This window comes from Eulemur rufifrons, chromosome 30 (genome assembly GCF_041146395.1).
Source record: "Eulemur rufifrons isolate Redbay chromosome 30, OSU_ERuf_1, whole genome shotgun sequence".
Lineage (NCBI taxonomy): Eukaryota > Metazoa > Chordata > Mammalia > Primates > Lemuridae > Eulemur > Eulemur rufifrons.
In genome coordinates this window covers 133,336,049-133,352,664 of record NC_091012.1, presented here as the reverse complement: position 1 = coordinate 133,352,664, position 16,616 = coordinate 133,336,049, and the positions used below count along the sequence as shown (strand labels likewise).

Here is a 16,616-nt window from a genome sequence, read left to right as displayed (position 1 = left end):
ATAATTGTAATGTTAGACACACAGTGACAGTGGACAGTGGACAGTTCTCATTATTTTAATGTGCAGGTTAACAGCATTTTATCTTCATGAATATTTGGGCATATAATATTAATATTATATGTGAAATTCCTTTGAAATTTAAAATGTAACTAAAATGTGAGCGGTGTTGATTATTTAAATCTTTGGTAATTTGAGCTTTTTTCTCTGGTGGTGTTCAATTTAGCCCTCTTCTATTCAACACCTTCAAAACATTTTCATTCAGAAACTATCAAAGCATTTGGAAAAATTTTAGCTGCAGATTTATCTGTTGCTCTCCAAGTTGAATCCAATCCATATTTGGACTTAATTAACATGGGCCAACCATATGTGTGCACATTTTCTGAAGGGACCATGCACAGATGGGAGCAGATATTGTATTTTTGTCCTTCCCTGCTAGTATTGCTCAGTGCATATGGGTATTTTCTATGATGCCTTTATAATATTTGGTAAACATGGACCTTCCTACTCAGCCATGGATTTTAGTCAGGGGAGAGGAAGAGAACAGCTGATGAGCCAGGCAGTGTTGCCATTTATCTCCTCCACATCCCAAGGTCAACAGGAAAAAACAGCAAAAGTGCTTATTTGGAATTAATAGAGAGGAAAGGGTCCAACACACAGTTTAGGACCAACCTGGGATTTAGGTCCAGCCTTAGACAATATTGAAAAAATGATGTGTCTCTGGTGCCCAGCCGCACTGTTCTGAGCCCTGTTTTTCATCTAGTTTCATCTTTCCCTTTGATATTCTTAGCATCAAAGTCTGCTCTTGGGGATATCAGTAGGAAATCTGGGAATCTATCAACTCATTGACACAAATGGAGAAATGACTAAGTACTTCTCTTCCTAGCTTTGCATCTTAATAGTTATGGGAGCCTTTAGCTAAATGTCTATTAGTTGATTATACATAGCAGCTAAGAGTTGGAAGGTATTTGAGCAAGGACATATTACGATGTTTCTGGAACTCCTAGAACTTTATAGGCCATGAATTTTTCAAATTTTGTTTATGTGGAAAGCCTTCCCAGTTGCAGCCACATCTGTGGCTGCCCGTGAACCAGGTGACCAGCTCAGGGCTGGAGTGGGCAGGAGTCTCTCTATGTTTTATATGATGAGCGAGTTCAAAGCAGCCATTTCATCACAGAGCTTTCAGAATTGTAAGTTATAAAATGTCATTCCTTGCTTGCCTAGCCAAACTTGGGCCAATTGTTTTTGTTCTCTCTGGATAAAGATCCTTGTGTGGGTACCTGGGGTTTTGATTCAGGAGCATCAGATGATTAGTGCAAGGCATGCTTCTCTGATAGACACAAAGGGCCTTCACAGGATCCGGATCTGTAAGAATAGGTCTACCTAATCAATGTGAGTGCTTATCTAGGCCCCAAAGGAGCACCTAAAACTCTTTACTAGATTCAGATCAGGTGTGTCTGATTCACATTATCAAAAAGGATTCCCTAAATGGGGGAGTTGGGAACAACTTTAAAAAGTTGAATAGTAAATTCAAGCTACTGGGATATATATATGTGTAATTCTGATGTTAAGTTGTGATCTCTTTCAAGAGAGAAAGCGTCTTATTTCAAGTGTCTGATGCATGATGCCCAATAAATATTGCCAAAATATTGCTGTATGGATATACTAAGTTACAACCCAGGTGGAATCCTGATTATTAACACCAATCCTTCCTAAGGACCAAGAGCTAGTCTTCCCCTGCACTCAGTCCTGTTTCATGGCTAGTACCATGAGATTTTGTAAATTTTTTGTTGTGGTTCATTCAATGCATATTGTAACCACTTCCCTAACTTCTTTTGAAATTTCTCAGTGGCTGATTTTCTAGAGATCAGAGACAGTAACCTGATAAATTGCCACCATCCTGAGTAGAGTTCCATTGCCTACTTTTAGCCTTTGCAGACTGGGGTATGTTAACAGGCATGCTGGTCTTGGTGTTTTCTCTACCTCACCTAAAATCTGTCCTAACACCTCTCTTAGCAGCTTTCCCAGTCTTCTAGCCACACCTGCCATATTCTTGGTTGCCAGTGGACTACTTTCAGCTTCACTGCCCTGACTTTATCAGTGTGCCTCTCTCCACTGTGACTGAGGCCTATGATTAACCACCCCCCTTGTCTCATTACTACCAGTCCAATCATTTAGCAGCCTACTTGGGGCTAATTGTCCTATCCTGGTGTCAAGTAGAAAGTAACATTTCCAAAAGAGAGTGCTACTGCTACTGAAAAGTTGCAGATCCCTTTCCCAATCTTCTTTTCTATCTCCCTTTCAAAACCTTCTCCTTTTAGTCTATCACATTGTCAGGAATTAAAGTCACCCTTTGAGACATGTTGAAGTAGTACTTCTTAAGTGTGCTCCAAGGCACCAGTATCAGTGTCACCTAGGCTGCTTATCTAGGGGGCCTGAGAATCTGCATTCCTACTAAGCCCCTCAGATGACACTTACGCCCACCAGAAATTGAAACCCACCATGCTAAAGGATGTTTTGATCAGAGAAGCAGCCTGGCAGTATTTTTTAATCCAGTGATTCCCTAAGTCTTCCCTCCCTCTCTGCATGTGTGGGTTGTATTAATGATACACTTTTAACTTGACTTCTAACTTGCCCCCAGGCTAATTTCACTTAAGGTCTAGCTGGGTTAAGATGACACTCTTGGTAGATACTTGATGCATCCTGTCAAATCTTCCTGACACTAGAATGTCACATGGTTAAGAAATTTAAAGTTACAACTGGGAGGAAAGATTCAACAGATCTGCATTGTACAGTTAAGGTCTTCCTTTTGTTCCCAGGGAAAGAGTGGATTGTGTTCTAAGATGTTGGATGATAAAGCCCTGTCGGGGGCAATAAATCCCACCTATCTGTCCCAATTGACAGGAAGTTCTGAGTTTAAGAAGCATTATTACTTGCACTTAAAGTTTTCATCATATTCAAGAGGGTAATTTACCTGTAAGAGGAAATCCTTCAAGCTGGTCACCTTCACTTACAGTTTATAATCACAGAGATGCTGAGCAGGATGGGGGTGCTGGGGTTGGAGACAAGGAGGCCCAGAGATTTAGTCAAGATCAAACAGCTCTTTAGGAGTAAGCTGGGTCTACCACCCAGATCCCCAGGCTGCCAGGGGAGGCTGGAGAAGTTTTTAAAAGGACAAGCCATGAGAATTCTGGATGCCTGAAGAAACATGAAAGGGGTATCTCTGAGCAGGTACAAGGCAACTAAGGTGTCTATGACCAACTCCGCTGGCTTCACAGACAAAGGAGGATGATAAATTGGTAACAGATTTTTTTCCTAAGGAGGAAATGTGGTAGAGTGGGAAATAAATGGAATTTAATATCAGTTAAAGTTGAGTTCAAATCTAACTGTGGTCACTTACTGGTTTTGTGTCTTTGGGAACATAGCTTTACCTCTCTGCACTTCAATTTGCTTACCTCAAAAATGGAGTTAACAGTGTGTGCCTTGTGTGATGATACTCCATGATTGTAAAATAATGAGAGTGCTAAAAACACAGCAGGTATTCAGAGAGTTCTAACTATTAATACTATCATCATCACTTTAAGTTTTATTTTTTCTTTCTGTGTATTTTAAAACTAAAGGAGCACCATAGGTTCTATCCCTCTGACATATCGATGTACCACTGAGTGCTTGTAGCGTGCTGTGTATAGAGTGTTCTAAATGTGGTCTCCAACAGAGGAACAACAGCAATATCCCCAAGACTCTCTTGCTTCTCCTGAAAAACACAGAAACTCTTGTCCTGCCTCTCTGGATAAGACAAACTATTGTAGCCATTAGAATTAACTCTCCTAAAATAGCACGTTGGCAATCTTTGCTTTAGGCAAAGCAGATCACTTATTAAAATTTGTATTTCTACCTGAAAATTCATTTTCTCTCCAAATGGTATTCTTCCCTCAAGAATCTCACTGGGAATGGACTCCCAATTCTAATACTGAGTTCGTTATGAGCCAATAATTGCTTTATGAGTCAAGGAGGCTTCTGTCTGCCGTAACGTTATGATGTTAAATTATTAATTTACATTCTTCTAGCAATGTGAGAATAATCCTGGCCATAGACCCAGCTACCTGACCAATGTTTGAGAATGGGTAAACCAAGGTTTGAGAATGGGTAGACCAAGCTTCCTGGCTTTCCTTCAGCTTGATTTGCCTTTTTTCTGTTGAGAATCTGTTTAACAATTTACAGAGGGGGCCAGGCAAGCTTTCCTTTCTGCCTTTGACAGTCTTGCAATTTGGCAACTTTATGTGGGTTCTGATTACCGGCTTCCTCCCTTCAAAATCCTTTGTCCTTTACCATCCCCACAAAATAAAAGCCTGAAATTCTCCCACAGAGTTCTAGAATGCTTATTCATTCATTTGTTCAACAAATATTTATTAAATACCTACGCTGTACTAGGCACTGTTTTAGATGGTAAAAGGGAGAGAAGCTCAGCCTTCGTGGATCTTGCATTGCGGTAGGGGAGAAAGATAATAAGCAAATAAAAAATATACAGATTATAATATTTGATTAAAAAACTGTAAAGGTAACTGAAACAGCTTACAATATCTGCATCTATCAGCCATTTAAACTTTAAGTGAGGTATAAACTGAAGAGCTGGTGAACTAAATAGGAGAGTAGTAAAAACGAAAGGGCAGGAAAGGTGAGGTTTTGGGAGACTGACTTTCTATGGCTTGTTTTATTCTTTGCCTTTAAAATTGGAATGCTTGCTCAGCCTTCTTATTCTCAGTAAAGAAGCAGGGCCTCTGTAAGAGAATTTTATTCCTTCCCTTGTGCAAACAGGAGCAGGGGTGCCCTGAATGCACAGTGGGGGAGTGGGCGATAAGCTTCAGGAAATGAGTTCTTTAACAAAAATCAAAAGGAAGAGGGGTGGCCTCAGCTCACTGCCTTCAGGTGCAGTGACCTTAATATTTCAGACCGTGGGGAAGAGGATATCTGACATGCCATAGGCAGTGTCTGCCAGTGAGAAGTCTGAATTTCCAGACAAGTTTGGAATAATACTGGCTTTTCAATTAAAATAATTCTTTGAGACCCACCAAAAATGGGCAGAGAGCCAGAGCAAAGGAGATTTAAAAATTTGTTCACATTTTAGTGTATTGTACGCATCAACCTTATTTGGTACAATTTCTGCAATTCTGTACAAAATAATATCAAGTTCATTTTCCCCCCCAAACTCACATTTTGAAAATCACAAAATAGTCTTTTTAAAAAACAAACAGGGTGGTAGTTGCTTTGAGGGGGTTTTGACTGGGAAGAGAGAACAAAGGAATGTTCTGGGGTGACTCAAATTTTCTAAATCTGAATCTGAAAACGTGTTAAATGGGTGAATATAGATGTAAAAAGATGTTCACACTATAACTTAAAATTTGTGTATTTTTACTGGATTTAATGTATATTTCAATGGAAAAAATAAAAAAGGAAAAAATAAGTAAAGGGGAAATCTAGATTTTAGACCTTCTGATGCATAGTAAACTAGATACCATAAATTATGGGCTCTGAGGCTCATGCAGGGACTGATTAGATCTTTATAAGCACTTCCCATTTTCTCAGCTGAAGACATAATTTAACAAACTGTAGAGCTGTTACCTCCCCTCCTTATTATTGGCACCCATTGGCTTCCAATACAAAACCTATCTAGAAAGGAAATTAGAAAAACAAATAAGGAAGAAAGAAAATACCCACTAATTTCTCAGCTGTGACAAGATTCGTGGTCTCGCTTTTTGGGAATTTCTCTCAGTGGGGTCTTTTGCGCTGTTAGGGTTATTAGATCTGCCACAAAGGCAGGAATAAGTGTGTGTGAGGCTTCTGCTCCCTGAATAAATGTGAAAAGTTTACTTTGCAAAAGAATCAAATTCAGCAAGCCTATGATTACAAATATTAAAATTGGGTCGTTTCCATGTTCTTCTGAGCTGTATTCATTTCCACTGTAATTATTTTCTAATTTCTCAAAAGTAAACTTTTCAAAATCATAATGAAATTTCCAGATTTTCTGGTTTTAATTCACCTAAACAAGTTATCCACATGCACTCTGATTATTTTTGTGTAATGAACATATTTTTTAATTTTTATTTTTGGAACTATAAATTGGTAAATTATAGTTGTATATGTTTATGGGGTACAAAGCAATGCATGCTTTATGAATACAATGTGGAATAATTAAATAAAGAAAATTAACATATCCATCACCTCAAATGTTATCATTTTTTGTGGTGAGAACATTTGAATTTTACTCTCTCAGCAATTTTGAAATATCTAATACATTATTATTTACTATATTTGCCATGCTATGTAACATATCTGAAAGAAAGAAAAACTTATTCCTCCTGTCTAATTAAGGCTTTATATCTTTTTGCAGCACTATTCAGAATAGCCAGGCTATGGTGGAACATATTTTTATATGATGAAACTATTTCCTTTTTAAAAAATAGAAAAAAATAAATAGCTGGTCATTGTGGTGATAACAATTTGAAGTTCGTGGATCTGTCTGAGTTTTTTTCACCCTTTTTAAAGTGCCGGATTTTTTTTACTAGATTTTCATTTTGGTTCTTTTATTCTGTCCTTAAAGGGTTCATGGCATTAATCTCAATAAAATCGTGTTTAAAAAATATAAAGTCTTCATGCTGAGAAAAAATAACTAAATATCTATATATTTATAGCTATATCTATAAATGAACTCCACAATTGACAAAAATCATTTTTCCTATCTAAAATGTTATTTTTAAGGCAGTTGTTTACAATTCAAAGCCATTTTTTCCCCTTAGAAAGATAGTGTTTGGGTGTTCAGAACAGCGCACAGAAGCTAGCTAATTTATTTAGCAATGAAGGTGAAATACTGTATGTTTATGGCAAAATTTTAACAATAATAATATTGTAATAATAGCAAAAAATTACTGAATAAAATAGAATTTTGTAATTTTACCTTTTGGCTACTGTTTTAAGGAAGGCACATTTAATTACATGAAGTTGGGAATGCTGATATGAATAGTCTTTATAGACATTTTTGAATAATCTATCCTTGTCAATAAAGATAATGCAGAACAAATAAAAGAATAAAAATAAAATATGAACCATCCCACTAACCAGAAATATTTAATATCTACTCTTAATATAATGGTACATTTATTTCCAAGAATGAAAACATGCTTTACACTGAACTGTTTTGTATCTTGCTTTTCCCAGTCATTGTTGTATTTTAATAATTTTGACCATTGTAAGCATGGATTCTTTGTCTAATCTCTCTTCAAACCCTAAACCTTGCCTTTCTTTATAATAAGTATGCCACAATTTTTTTTTGTTTTGCTTTTACTTGAATAAAATGTAAAATGAAGCAGAGAAAGGAAAGAGAAGGGAGCCAAGAGGGCAGACTGAAAATGAGCATGATAACAGGGTAGGGTTTAGGTTACAGAGTGAGAGTTAAGAGAGGTTTTTGGACATAAAAGATGTTTGAGATGCAATGAGTAGAATTTGGAGCAGTGAACTTTAGAATAACAGAGGCTGTAGTATTAGGGTCATATGGGAATAAGATTAATTTATCGTACCTCATTTGATTAATGGGGAAACAAATGTTTAGCAAGTTTAAGGTCTTGTTTAGGGCAAAGACATAGTTTGAGGCAATGCTGGGAAGGAAACCTACATCTGATGATTCCCAATCCTAATTTCCTTCCTTGAATCTTGGAGGTATAGAAAAACTGAAGAGCAAGAGATATGCACTGTTCCTTTAAGGACTAAAAAAGGAAATAGTGAAAATCAGATGGTGGCTCAAAGAATATCCTGATATAAGGCTCCATCAGAGCTGGTTGGAGCTCAGAAAAGTTAAGGAAAGAGGAAAGCAGAGCAGAGTAACCCTTACTGGGTGCAAAGTGATGAAGACTATGTACAAACCACCACCCTTAAATGGGATTTTCTAGCTCAAGAACTACTGGATCCAGAATTGTCAAAATTCTAGAATGAATGCTACAATATATTGTTAACTCATCCATGTATATTAGTAAATGAAAACACTGTGGAGTTAAGCATTTGCCCATTTGATGGAAGGAGAACCAATGCTTGGCATAACCAATTAAAGCTTAGCACATCATTTATTGTCCTTGAAGCAAAGTCCATTTATCCAAAGTATAACTCTAAAACAGTATAAACCCTGTATCTTTTGGACATCAATGTGGTAAGAGCCTATTGTTCTTGTTACACAATTTCTCAGAGGTCTTATTAAATCTAGCATGAACTTGAGACCAGCACCGTTGGTGGGGGCGGAAGTGGGGAGTCAGAAGCTGGAGGATGGGAAATAGAGAGTAAGAGGTTGTGGTGAAATACTATAATATTTTTAAAATTTACCAAGGATTATTCTTCATTTGAAAAACAGCACTGCCCTGAGCTTAGATTTCATTATTTGTACCAATGTCACTTTGCTTAATGCCAAATGCAGTTTTGTTTCTTAAGAATGAGACCTCCCAGATTTAAAACTGGTTTTTAAATTTTTATTTCTTTGCTAAGGCTCACCTTGACCTTATCCTGCCCCATGGACTTGAAGAACTTTCCAATGGATGTCCAGACCTGTACAATGCAGCTGGAGAGTTGTAAGTCACCATGGTTGAAATGACTGCCTGCTTGTTTTAACCAATGACCTGATTCTTTTAGTATTTCATTAAGGAGAAAAGATCCTTAAGACTTATTCTCTAACTACTTACTAACCCTCAGTGTCTGAATGTAAGGACAAACAAAAGTGTGTGTGTATATGTGTGTGTGTGTGCTCGTGCACGCGCCATATAAAAAGCTCATTATCAGTATAGCATAGACAATCTTTCAAAGTAAAATGCCAGATAACTTGCTCTTCTTCAATAAAAGCAAGCCCAGCTTTTCTTTGAAATGAAAATCTTTCCTGGGAAAACTAAGATTATTAGTCATTAAACCTTTATAATGAATCACTCTCTAACCAGAAAATTGTATTTCTTTCCATCTTATGCCCATATAGACCATCATCTCAAAGGAATTCTGGCAGGAAAGGATAATTACTTTGAGAGCAAGACACAGGGCGCTTAACCATAGGAGAATGCAAGAACAAAGGGCAGGAGATTGAGATGGAATGAGGTAGAATAAGAGGCATCTCTCTTAAATAAACAGTGGATACACAAAGGCATGGTGAAGCAAGTAGAAAAATGCCATCTACTTTGTCCCCTTTATGTCCTAGCCCTTATACCACTGAAATCTTTGACATGTGCCATAAGTTGCTGATGCCTCCAAGGTAATGGGATTTTCAGTTAAGAGACATGAAATTTTTTCTGGCTTGCTCTGTCAGTTTCTCTGTTTGTAAAATGCAGAGAATAATAAGTGCTACTGACCTACAGGAATGTTAAGAGATTTAATGAGGTAGGGGCAAGAGATACTTTTAACTTCTTGGTTTAGAAAAATAATATGTGTAAAAAGACACATCAACTGTTATTTAAAAACAGGCAGTGACAAAGTTTCCTTCTGATCGTTTAAAACCACTGCAGATTTTTCTTGAAACTTCCTATGGAAATAAACAAAATAATGAAATATCTTTGTTTTAAGAAGTTGTCAGAGATAAAATGAATATTTCTGATTTACAATAGGCTTTATGTATTCATTTTTCCCCTACTGCCCCTTCTCTTGAGAAGAAAGTTGAAAAAAACATTTTCTTACATAATGATTCCTTCTTTGTGTCTTCTCTACTGCTCCAAGCTCTCACCTGTCTCAACCCAACACTTTTATTTTCTCTGTAAAACATCAGCCATCACTGTCAACTAAGGCTCATCCAAGGCTTAAAAAACTTGAATTAGCAAATATGCTTAGTCCTTGCAAGACCTACAAATAACGAAATCAAAGAAGTTAGTGCTTACCACTAACTTTGGATGTGATGGGTGGGAATTACTTTTTACTTTTCTACCCCAATATTACCTCCTTCTTTCCACCTCCTTGGCTCTACTGTCTGCACCATGCTGAGGCTTCAGGGTGGTTGACAAGGACTGTTATTGTGGTGGCCATTGAGAAGCTCACCAGACAAGGACATAGGGTATTTGGTGAAACTTTGAGGAATTTGCTGGAGGTACCCAGGATGTACTCATACAGAGTTACAATGGAAGAAATAGGGCTTGCCATTTTCTTTCTGGACCATCAGTGCTTGTTACAGGACCTTGTTTGTAACTCCTTGCTTTCCATGTTTTTATGTTTTTGGTTGTGAATTAAAATGGTGGTCCAAAAAAAGAGGAAATTAGATTCTAATTAAATTTGCCATTGATTTCTGGGTAGCTTTGGTGAGTCACTATCTTGCAGTAAATAAGAATAAGAATCTATAAACTTAATAAACATGCTGAGGTTATTGGCCAACCAAGACCTCACATAATATCCTTTGTCCTTATCACTCTCATTTTAAAAGTTCAAACATCACAAATAAAGGGGGAGGGTAGAGAAATGATGTGTGAAAGAAGAGTAGCCTTCATTTCTAGGGTAGAGAAAGATGCAGAAGCTATTGACAGATAGTGACCTAGTTAGCAGGAGCTTGGAGACTAAGTTAATTTTGGTTTACTAAACTTATAACAGTCTTACTTTGGACAGGTCAAGTCATTTAGCCATATGATCTTCCATAATAGGGAATCTGTTTTACTTCATATTAATAATTGTGATGAGTGGGCCCAGTTAGCAAGACACTAGCACAAATGAATATTCTTAATTTGCATATTCCACAATTTTCTCTTAGGTTACCTACCTATATAGCCTTCCCCACTTGCTAAAGTAGAAGGACTTTAACATAAGCCTTCTGAGAGTAAAGCTAATATACCATAGGAGGGAGAATGGCCAAGTCTGCAATTTGAAATATTTTAGGCAGGCCCATGATGAATTCATTATCAGTAAAGAAAAGAATGGCTTTCATTTGAAGTACTAAGACTGGCACTGGGAATTGGATTGTTTTATTGGATTGCCAAAGATACAGCTCTTGCAAGTAAAGACAATCTTCAAAAGATTTTTATGTTTGTTTACTTGTTTGTTCTTCAGAAAAAGTTAGTGAATAAAGAGGCAGAAAAAAATAGACTTTATAGATTCCATTTTCTCATTACACATACATGCATGCACACACACACACACACACTCACACACACACAAACCCATCCAGAAGTAGCTTCCTGTCTTCAATTTCTTTGGCTCCAATGACATGTAGCTGTCATGATGATTGCAGCTCTTTTATTTAGAATACTCTTGAATTGATTGAGCATGTGTCTGCTTTCGACGGTTTCCTTGTTTATTTCTTTACATGGCTAGACTTTCAAGCTTTCTGAAAAAGACATACTTAGGTTTTCACTATGATTTCTTTACTCCAGTTGGGTACACGATGAATGACCTGATATTTGAGTGGTTAAGTGATGGCCCGGTGCAAGTTGCTGAAGGATTGACTCTGCCTCAGTTTATTTTGAAAGAAGAGAAGGAACTTGGCTACTGTACAAAGCATTACAACACTGGTAAGATTTCTTTCAGATGCTAAACCCAAGTGAGCTCCATTTGCAGCTAAGGGCATATATCCTATCACCTTAATTGTTGCATATTTACCAAGCAAACAGAGCTACATGGCATGGACTCAGTTTGCCTCAAAACCCCCTCAACAGATAAGATTCCTATACCCTCTGGAATAGGTCAGCGAGCACAACAGATAATTTCTCCAGAATGTAGAGAGAAGGAGAGAGGGTTGGGAATCTTTTACCATTCTCTTGCTGGCCATCTGTTGTCAAATGAGTCTGAGGAAAGGTGTAGGACACCTCATTAGTGGTGCAGAAAACACATGAATTCTGGCCCCTTCCTAGCATCCACTCTTGACAATGGATCCTCAAGTCAACTTGTGTTCTCTGCCTTAGTAGAAGAGAGGGATAATAACATAGGTCTTTGTAAACCCGGAAATGGAGCTGTTATGCTCTTGAGTCCCGGACAGCAATAGCAGTTTGGATGACAATCAGCTGGCAGGAATTCAGCTGACTCTAAAGTCATGTGCTATCAGTAGTGCTGACAGACACATGGGGTGGGGTCATGGAGGAGAATTTGAGGTGGTAGCAACAAGTGGGCATCTGTTGTTGCCTGGAAGATTATGCCTGCCCAGTAAAGTTGATAGCTTTACCTATGAACATCCTGGTCTTTGATACCATGCAAGCTGATCACGGAGAGACAATCAAGACATAATGGTTAGTCCGGGTCCCTTGCTGAGGAAAATGACTCATGAACACTTGTTGTAGCAGTCAACAGTGACTTCCTGTGAAGTAACTAAAACCTGATTCCAAGGTGTTGTTTCTAACCAAGAACAAATCAACCAACCCTATCTCTTGTAATTTATATGGACTAAGTGAAATTACCTTCTGGGGTTCTAACTCTAAGCCGATTAAAGAAGAAAAAAGTGGGAAGAGGCAGGAATATCTATCTCTTAATAATATGTTAAAAATGTTAATAGCTTTATATGTACTCTTTTTTTATAGGCAAAGAAACACAGTAAATGGTCTCTAGAAATATTGTAAATGTCCTCAAGCAATTACCCAGAAAGCTAGGAAATTTTTATAATAACTGGATTATACACATGGCTTATAGAAATGTATATTTTTCTCCTTCCATTAATAACACAAAGATAGATACACATTTATTGAAATACTTTTGGGGTTTTATGTAAACTTTACTACTTAGGAGGGAATGGTTTCAACTATCATGTAGTATATGTCATATGTTATATATTATATCTTATATGTAAATGCTATATATTACATATTATGTGCTACATATTGCATATTATAACCCCACAAAATCTGAATATTTTATTTCCACTGGTCAGTTTATGTCAGTCTTCCAAATTCTGAAGCTCTGTCTAAAATAATTAAGCTGCAGCAAGCACAGATTTAAAAAATTAAATATGCCATATGGTTTTGGTCCAGTGACTCTTTAGATCACACATTCTCACACTATTATTATCACTACTATCTCACAGTAATTATTTTCATTACTGGTTGAGTTGGAGAAGAGTTGAATTGGTTATGTAGGGGGAGAATTTTGTGCAATCTCCCAAATCCATCTGTAATACTCTTAAAAAAAATAAAGTGGGATGCTGGAATTGGAAAGACAAATTCAAATTGGACTTTAAATGATCATTTCCTGCTTCCAGGAAAGTTTACCTGCATTGAGGTCAAGTTTCACCTGGAACGTCAAATGGGATATTATTTGATCCAGATGTACATCCCCAGCCTGCTGATAGTCATTTTGTCCTGGGTCTCCTTTTGGATAAACATGGATGCAGCCCCTGCCAGGGTTGCACTGGGCATCACTACAGTCTTAACGATGACTACCCAGAGTTCAGGTTCCAGGGCATCTCTGCCAAAGGTAAGAAATTTCCTTGCTTAACAACAAATGACCTGAGAGGTTCACCAAAGACCTGTGGGCTGGAGAATTCTGTGAAGACAGAAATGTTTGCCATCCTACGGCATTGTTGTAGATGCAAGTGTAGTAAGAGAACAAAAGGCTGAGTTTGAGAGAACCAGGGCTCTGTGGACACGGGGAACCCTCAATATAACTGAGGGGAAAGGGGAATCATGGGATTGAGAGAGAAGAGGAATGACTGGAGGAAGAACCATGGCTCAGGAATTCTAAGAAGCCCTTGAGTGCTTTTGACCTCAGTTGTTTATGAGCCATGAAGCTTGCAGGAATTGGAGTAAGATTGATGCAATTTATGCTGTATTGTCAGGTATTTATTAGTGAGGCTACTTCAATTCACATGCTCAGTGAAGTCATTTACAGTAATAAAAGTTTGAATTAAGGTCCTGGAAATTTACACAGAAAAGCCATATCAATGAATATATATAAGAAATTAACATACAACATTAGGGTGTAGCAAATCAGATACATGAATCTTTGCCATGCCTTAATTTTCTTTAATGGTTGATATGCTACTATTTTCTAGTTAACACAGTTATTTAGAGAAGGAACAGTGGAGTCACCTAAGATGGTGAAAATTCCAAGAACTGTGACAGGGGGACAGAGGAGTGTGGGGTGGATATCAAGGACACTTAGACATTTTGTAGTACCTCAACTAATAACCCGTAAGTGGCTGTGTAATCTATTTTTATGTAAGACAGGCCCTCTGTACTTGTAAACATTGCTTAAGCAAGTAATGATAAATGTCCTGCTTGTGAAATACCCCAGCACCCCAGAAGTGTGCCTGTGTGTGCTTTCTCCTTTCACCAAGTACATTGAGCCATTGGCTTCAATTTTCCAGGAATGTGAGTTCAATTTAACATTGAGTGTACACCATCTCATACTGGTTGAGCCACCTCTCCAAAACCCAGTTCCAGAAAATAATTGAGTTGTAATCCTATATTTTTGCTGGCTTAAGCTTCTGTTTGGTTGTGCTGTATTTGACATGATGAGAAATGTTAGATCATGTTTCACATTATCTCCTATGGCATATACAGGATGTCTGTGGCTATAGTGGAGGTGGACTGGATACTGGGGAAATAGTTATACAATTTATTAAGTCCCATGCCTCCAAAGATAAATATTAGGTTTTGTATGTTCATAGAGGAAGGAATAGAGCTATCTCTGATACTTTAACTTCTAGAATAACAAATAGTATATGTACCTATGTCATATTTCTACTGGAATACAGATGTCAGTAATACTAATGGCTTTTTTCAGCTATTTAATCACAGATCAATTTTACCCAATAGTAATTCTAATCCACTTTGTACCCCTCCTAAACAGGTTCATTTGCTAATTTCTCATTAGTTATTAGTTATTGATATCACTGCCTGCCATGCCATAAAACCTCAGGATGCCCAAACGTACATTTTATAATTTCATAGGCAGCTAAAGTACTGGTGCCAAATTGTGAGCAGATAATGTCAAAATATAAGACATTTAGCCTCCAAACACTCATTGCTATGAAAAGAGTAGTCATACATTTTCAAAATGGGAGCTTGAGTTTTTATAAATTTGTTATTTATTCTATGAAGCTGTTATGATTCTGCATCAACGGTCAAAACTATTGCTAAATAAATGGGCACTGGTCAGTAATTTGTATGTAGAAGCTATCAGGAACTCAAATAAACCAAGAGAGGGTATAATCAAACATCATTTTATACTTGGCTCTGAACTCATAGTGGTTATCCTTTTACCACTTTCAGGTTTATCTTCCTACATGTACTTTTCTTAGGCTATTATTAAACATGGTTGGCTCTCAACTGACCGTGAGGAGATGTGACTCACATGAATGATAGTCAGAAACCAAAATGGGATAAAAAGTGAGTCTTGGAAAATAAAGAATTGACCATACGCTTACTTAAACATATGCATATATAAATACTCAATTTGTAAACACTGTCATCCCTGACCAGATGCTCCACCATGCTGATTGTACTGTTGCTACAGGGCCTACAGGAATGCACTATATAGAGTATACATGCACATTGCACTTTAAAAGTAAGACATGCTTGCTATAGAAAACACAGAAATCATTGTTAACCATCTAGTAAGGAACTATTGTTAAGACATTGATGTATTTCCTTCCACTCTTTTTTGCTATGTGCATTTGTGTGCAAACTCACATGCACACACAGAAAATTGAGATCAAATTTTTATACAGTTCTAGACTAAGTGTCATTTCCCATGACATGAAAACTCTATTTTGAGCATAATGACTCAATGATAGTCTATCTGCTATATTAGTCACCATTTATTTTACCTCTTGGTTATTTAGGGTTTTCTTTTATGCTTTTATATGTATGATCATACATTTGTATATGAGTGTTTGTATCTCACTGTGTTCTAGCAAACATATGTATAGTTCTTAAAAATTTTTAAATTTGTAATGAGAAAAAAGTAGGAACTGAGGATGACTAGAGTGAGTGAGGGAAGATCTATGGGATGCTTTGTGGGTTGTATGTTCCATGCAGGCAGGAATTTTATCTTGTTCATTGTGTTAACTACAACATCTAGAACAGTATGTGGCTTAGACTAGATGATCAGTGAATCCTCATTGAATATATAAATAAATTAATGAACAGCCATGTTCCCCCATGTAGAAGATAAAATAAACTTGAAGCAGAATCTATGGGTAAAAGTCTTACTGAAAAATACTATAGTTTTAATATACAGAAGAATTTTATAATAATATGACATATACTATAAAAGAATAGAATTTTTCTAAAGGATTATGTCCCCTTTTCCAGAAGTTCTCAAGCAGACTTTGGGAAGTTAAGAACACATGAATAAAGATATTTTTTGAAATATAGGCAGGCCTGAATCTAAACCTTGGAGCTTTCATTTCGTTCAGCCTCTCTAAGTTTGTTTCCTCATTTCTAAAATGAGAACATTATTATCTATCCCTTTCAAAAATTAAATGAGGATAAGATGAGGCACTACCCATATAAATTGTTTAGCCAAGTTTTTGTACGTGGTAGGTACTCAACTCATTCTGGTTATTTTTGTTGTTAGTGTTCCTTGTCCATAACATAGTAAAAAAGACTGCTCGATGGGATGGGAGGTTATATTAAAGACTCATAAAGGGCGTTATTAATAGAATATGCCATGTTCTTTGGATGGCCCGTTATTTGGTT

The 16,616-nt window shown here is 37.0% G+C and overlaps 1 protein-coding gene across 3 annotated transcripts in view; it reads left to right on the top strand.

The window, feature by feature from the left end:
- Positions 1-16,616, top strand: part of GLRA2 (glycine receptor alpha 2) — a 189,976-nt gene that overhangs the window by 53,483 nt on the left and 119,877 nt on the right. For all 3 annotated transcript variants that reach the window (XM_069463657.1, XM_069463656.1, XM_069463658.1), the window contains exons 5-7: positions 8,521-8,603; positions 11,361-11,498; positions 13,172-13,386. In XM_069463657.1, coding sequence (XP_069319758.1) covers positions 8,521-8,603; positions 11,361-11,498; positions 13,172-13,386 — 436 coding nt within the window. The remainder of the gene's footprint in view (positions 1-8,520; positions 8,604-11,360; positions 11,499-13,171; positions 13,387-16,616) is intronic.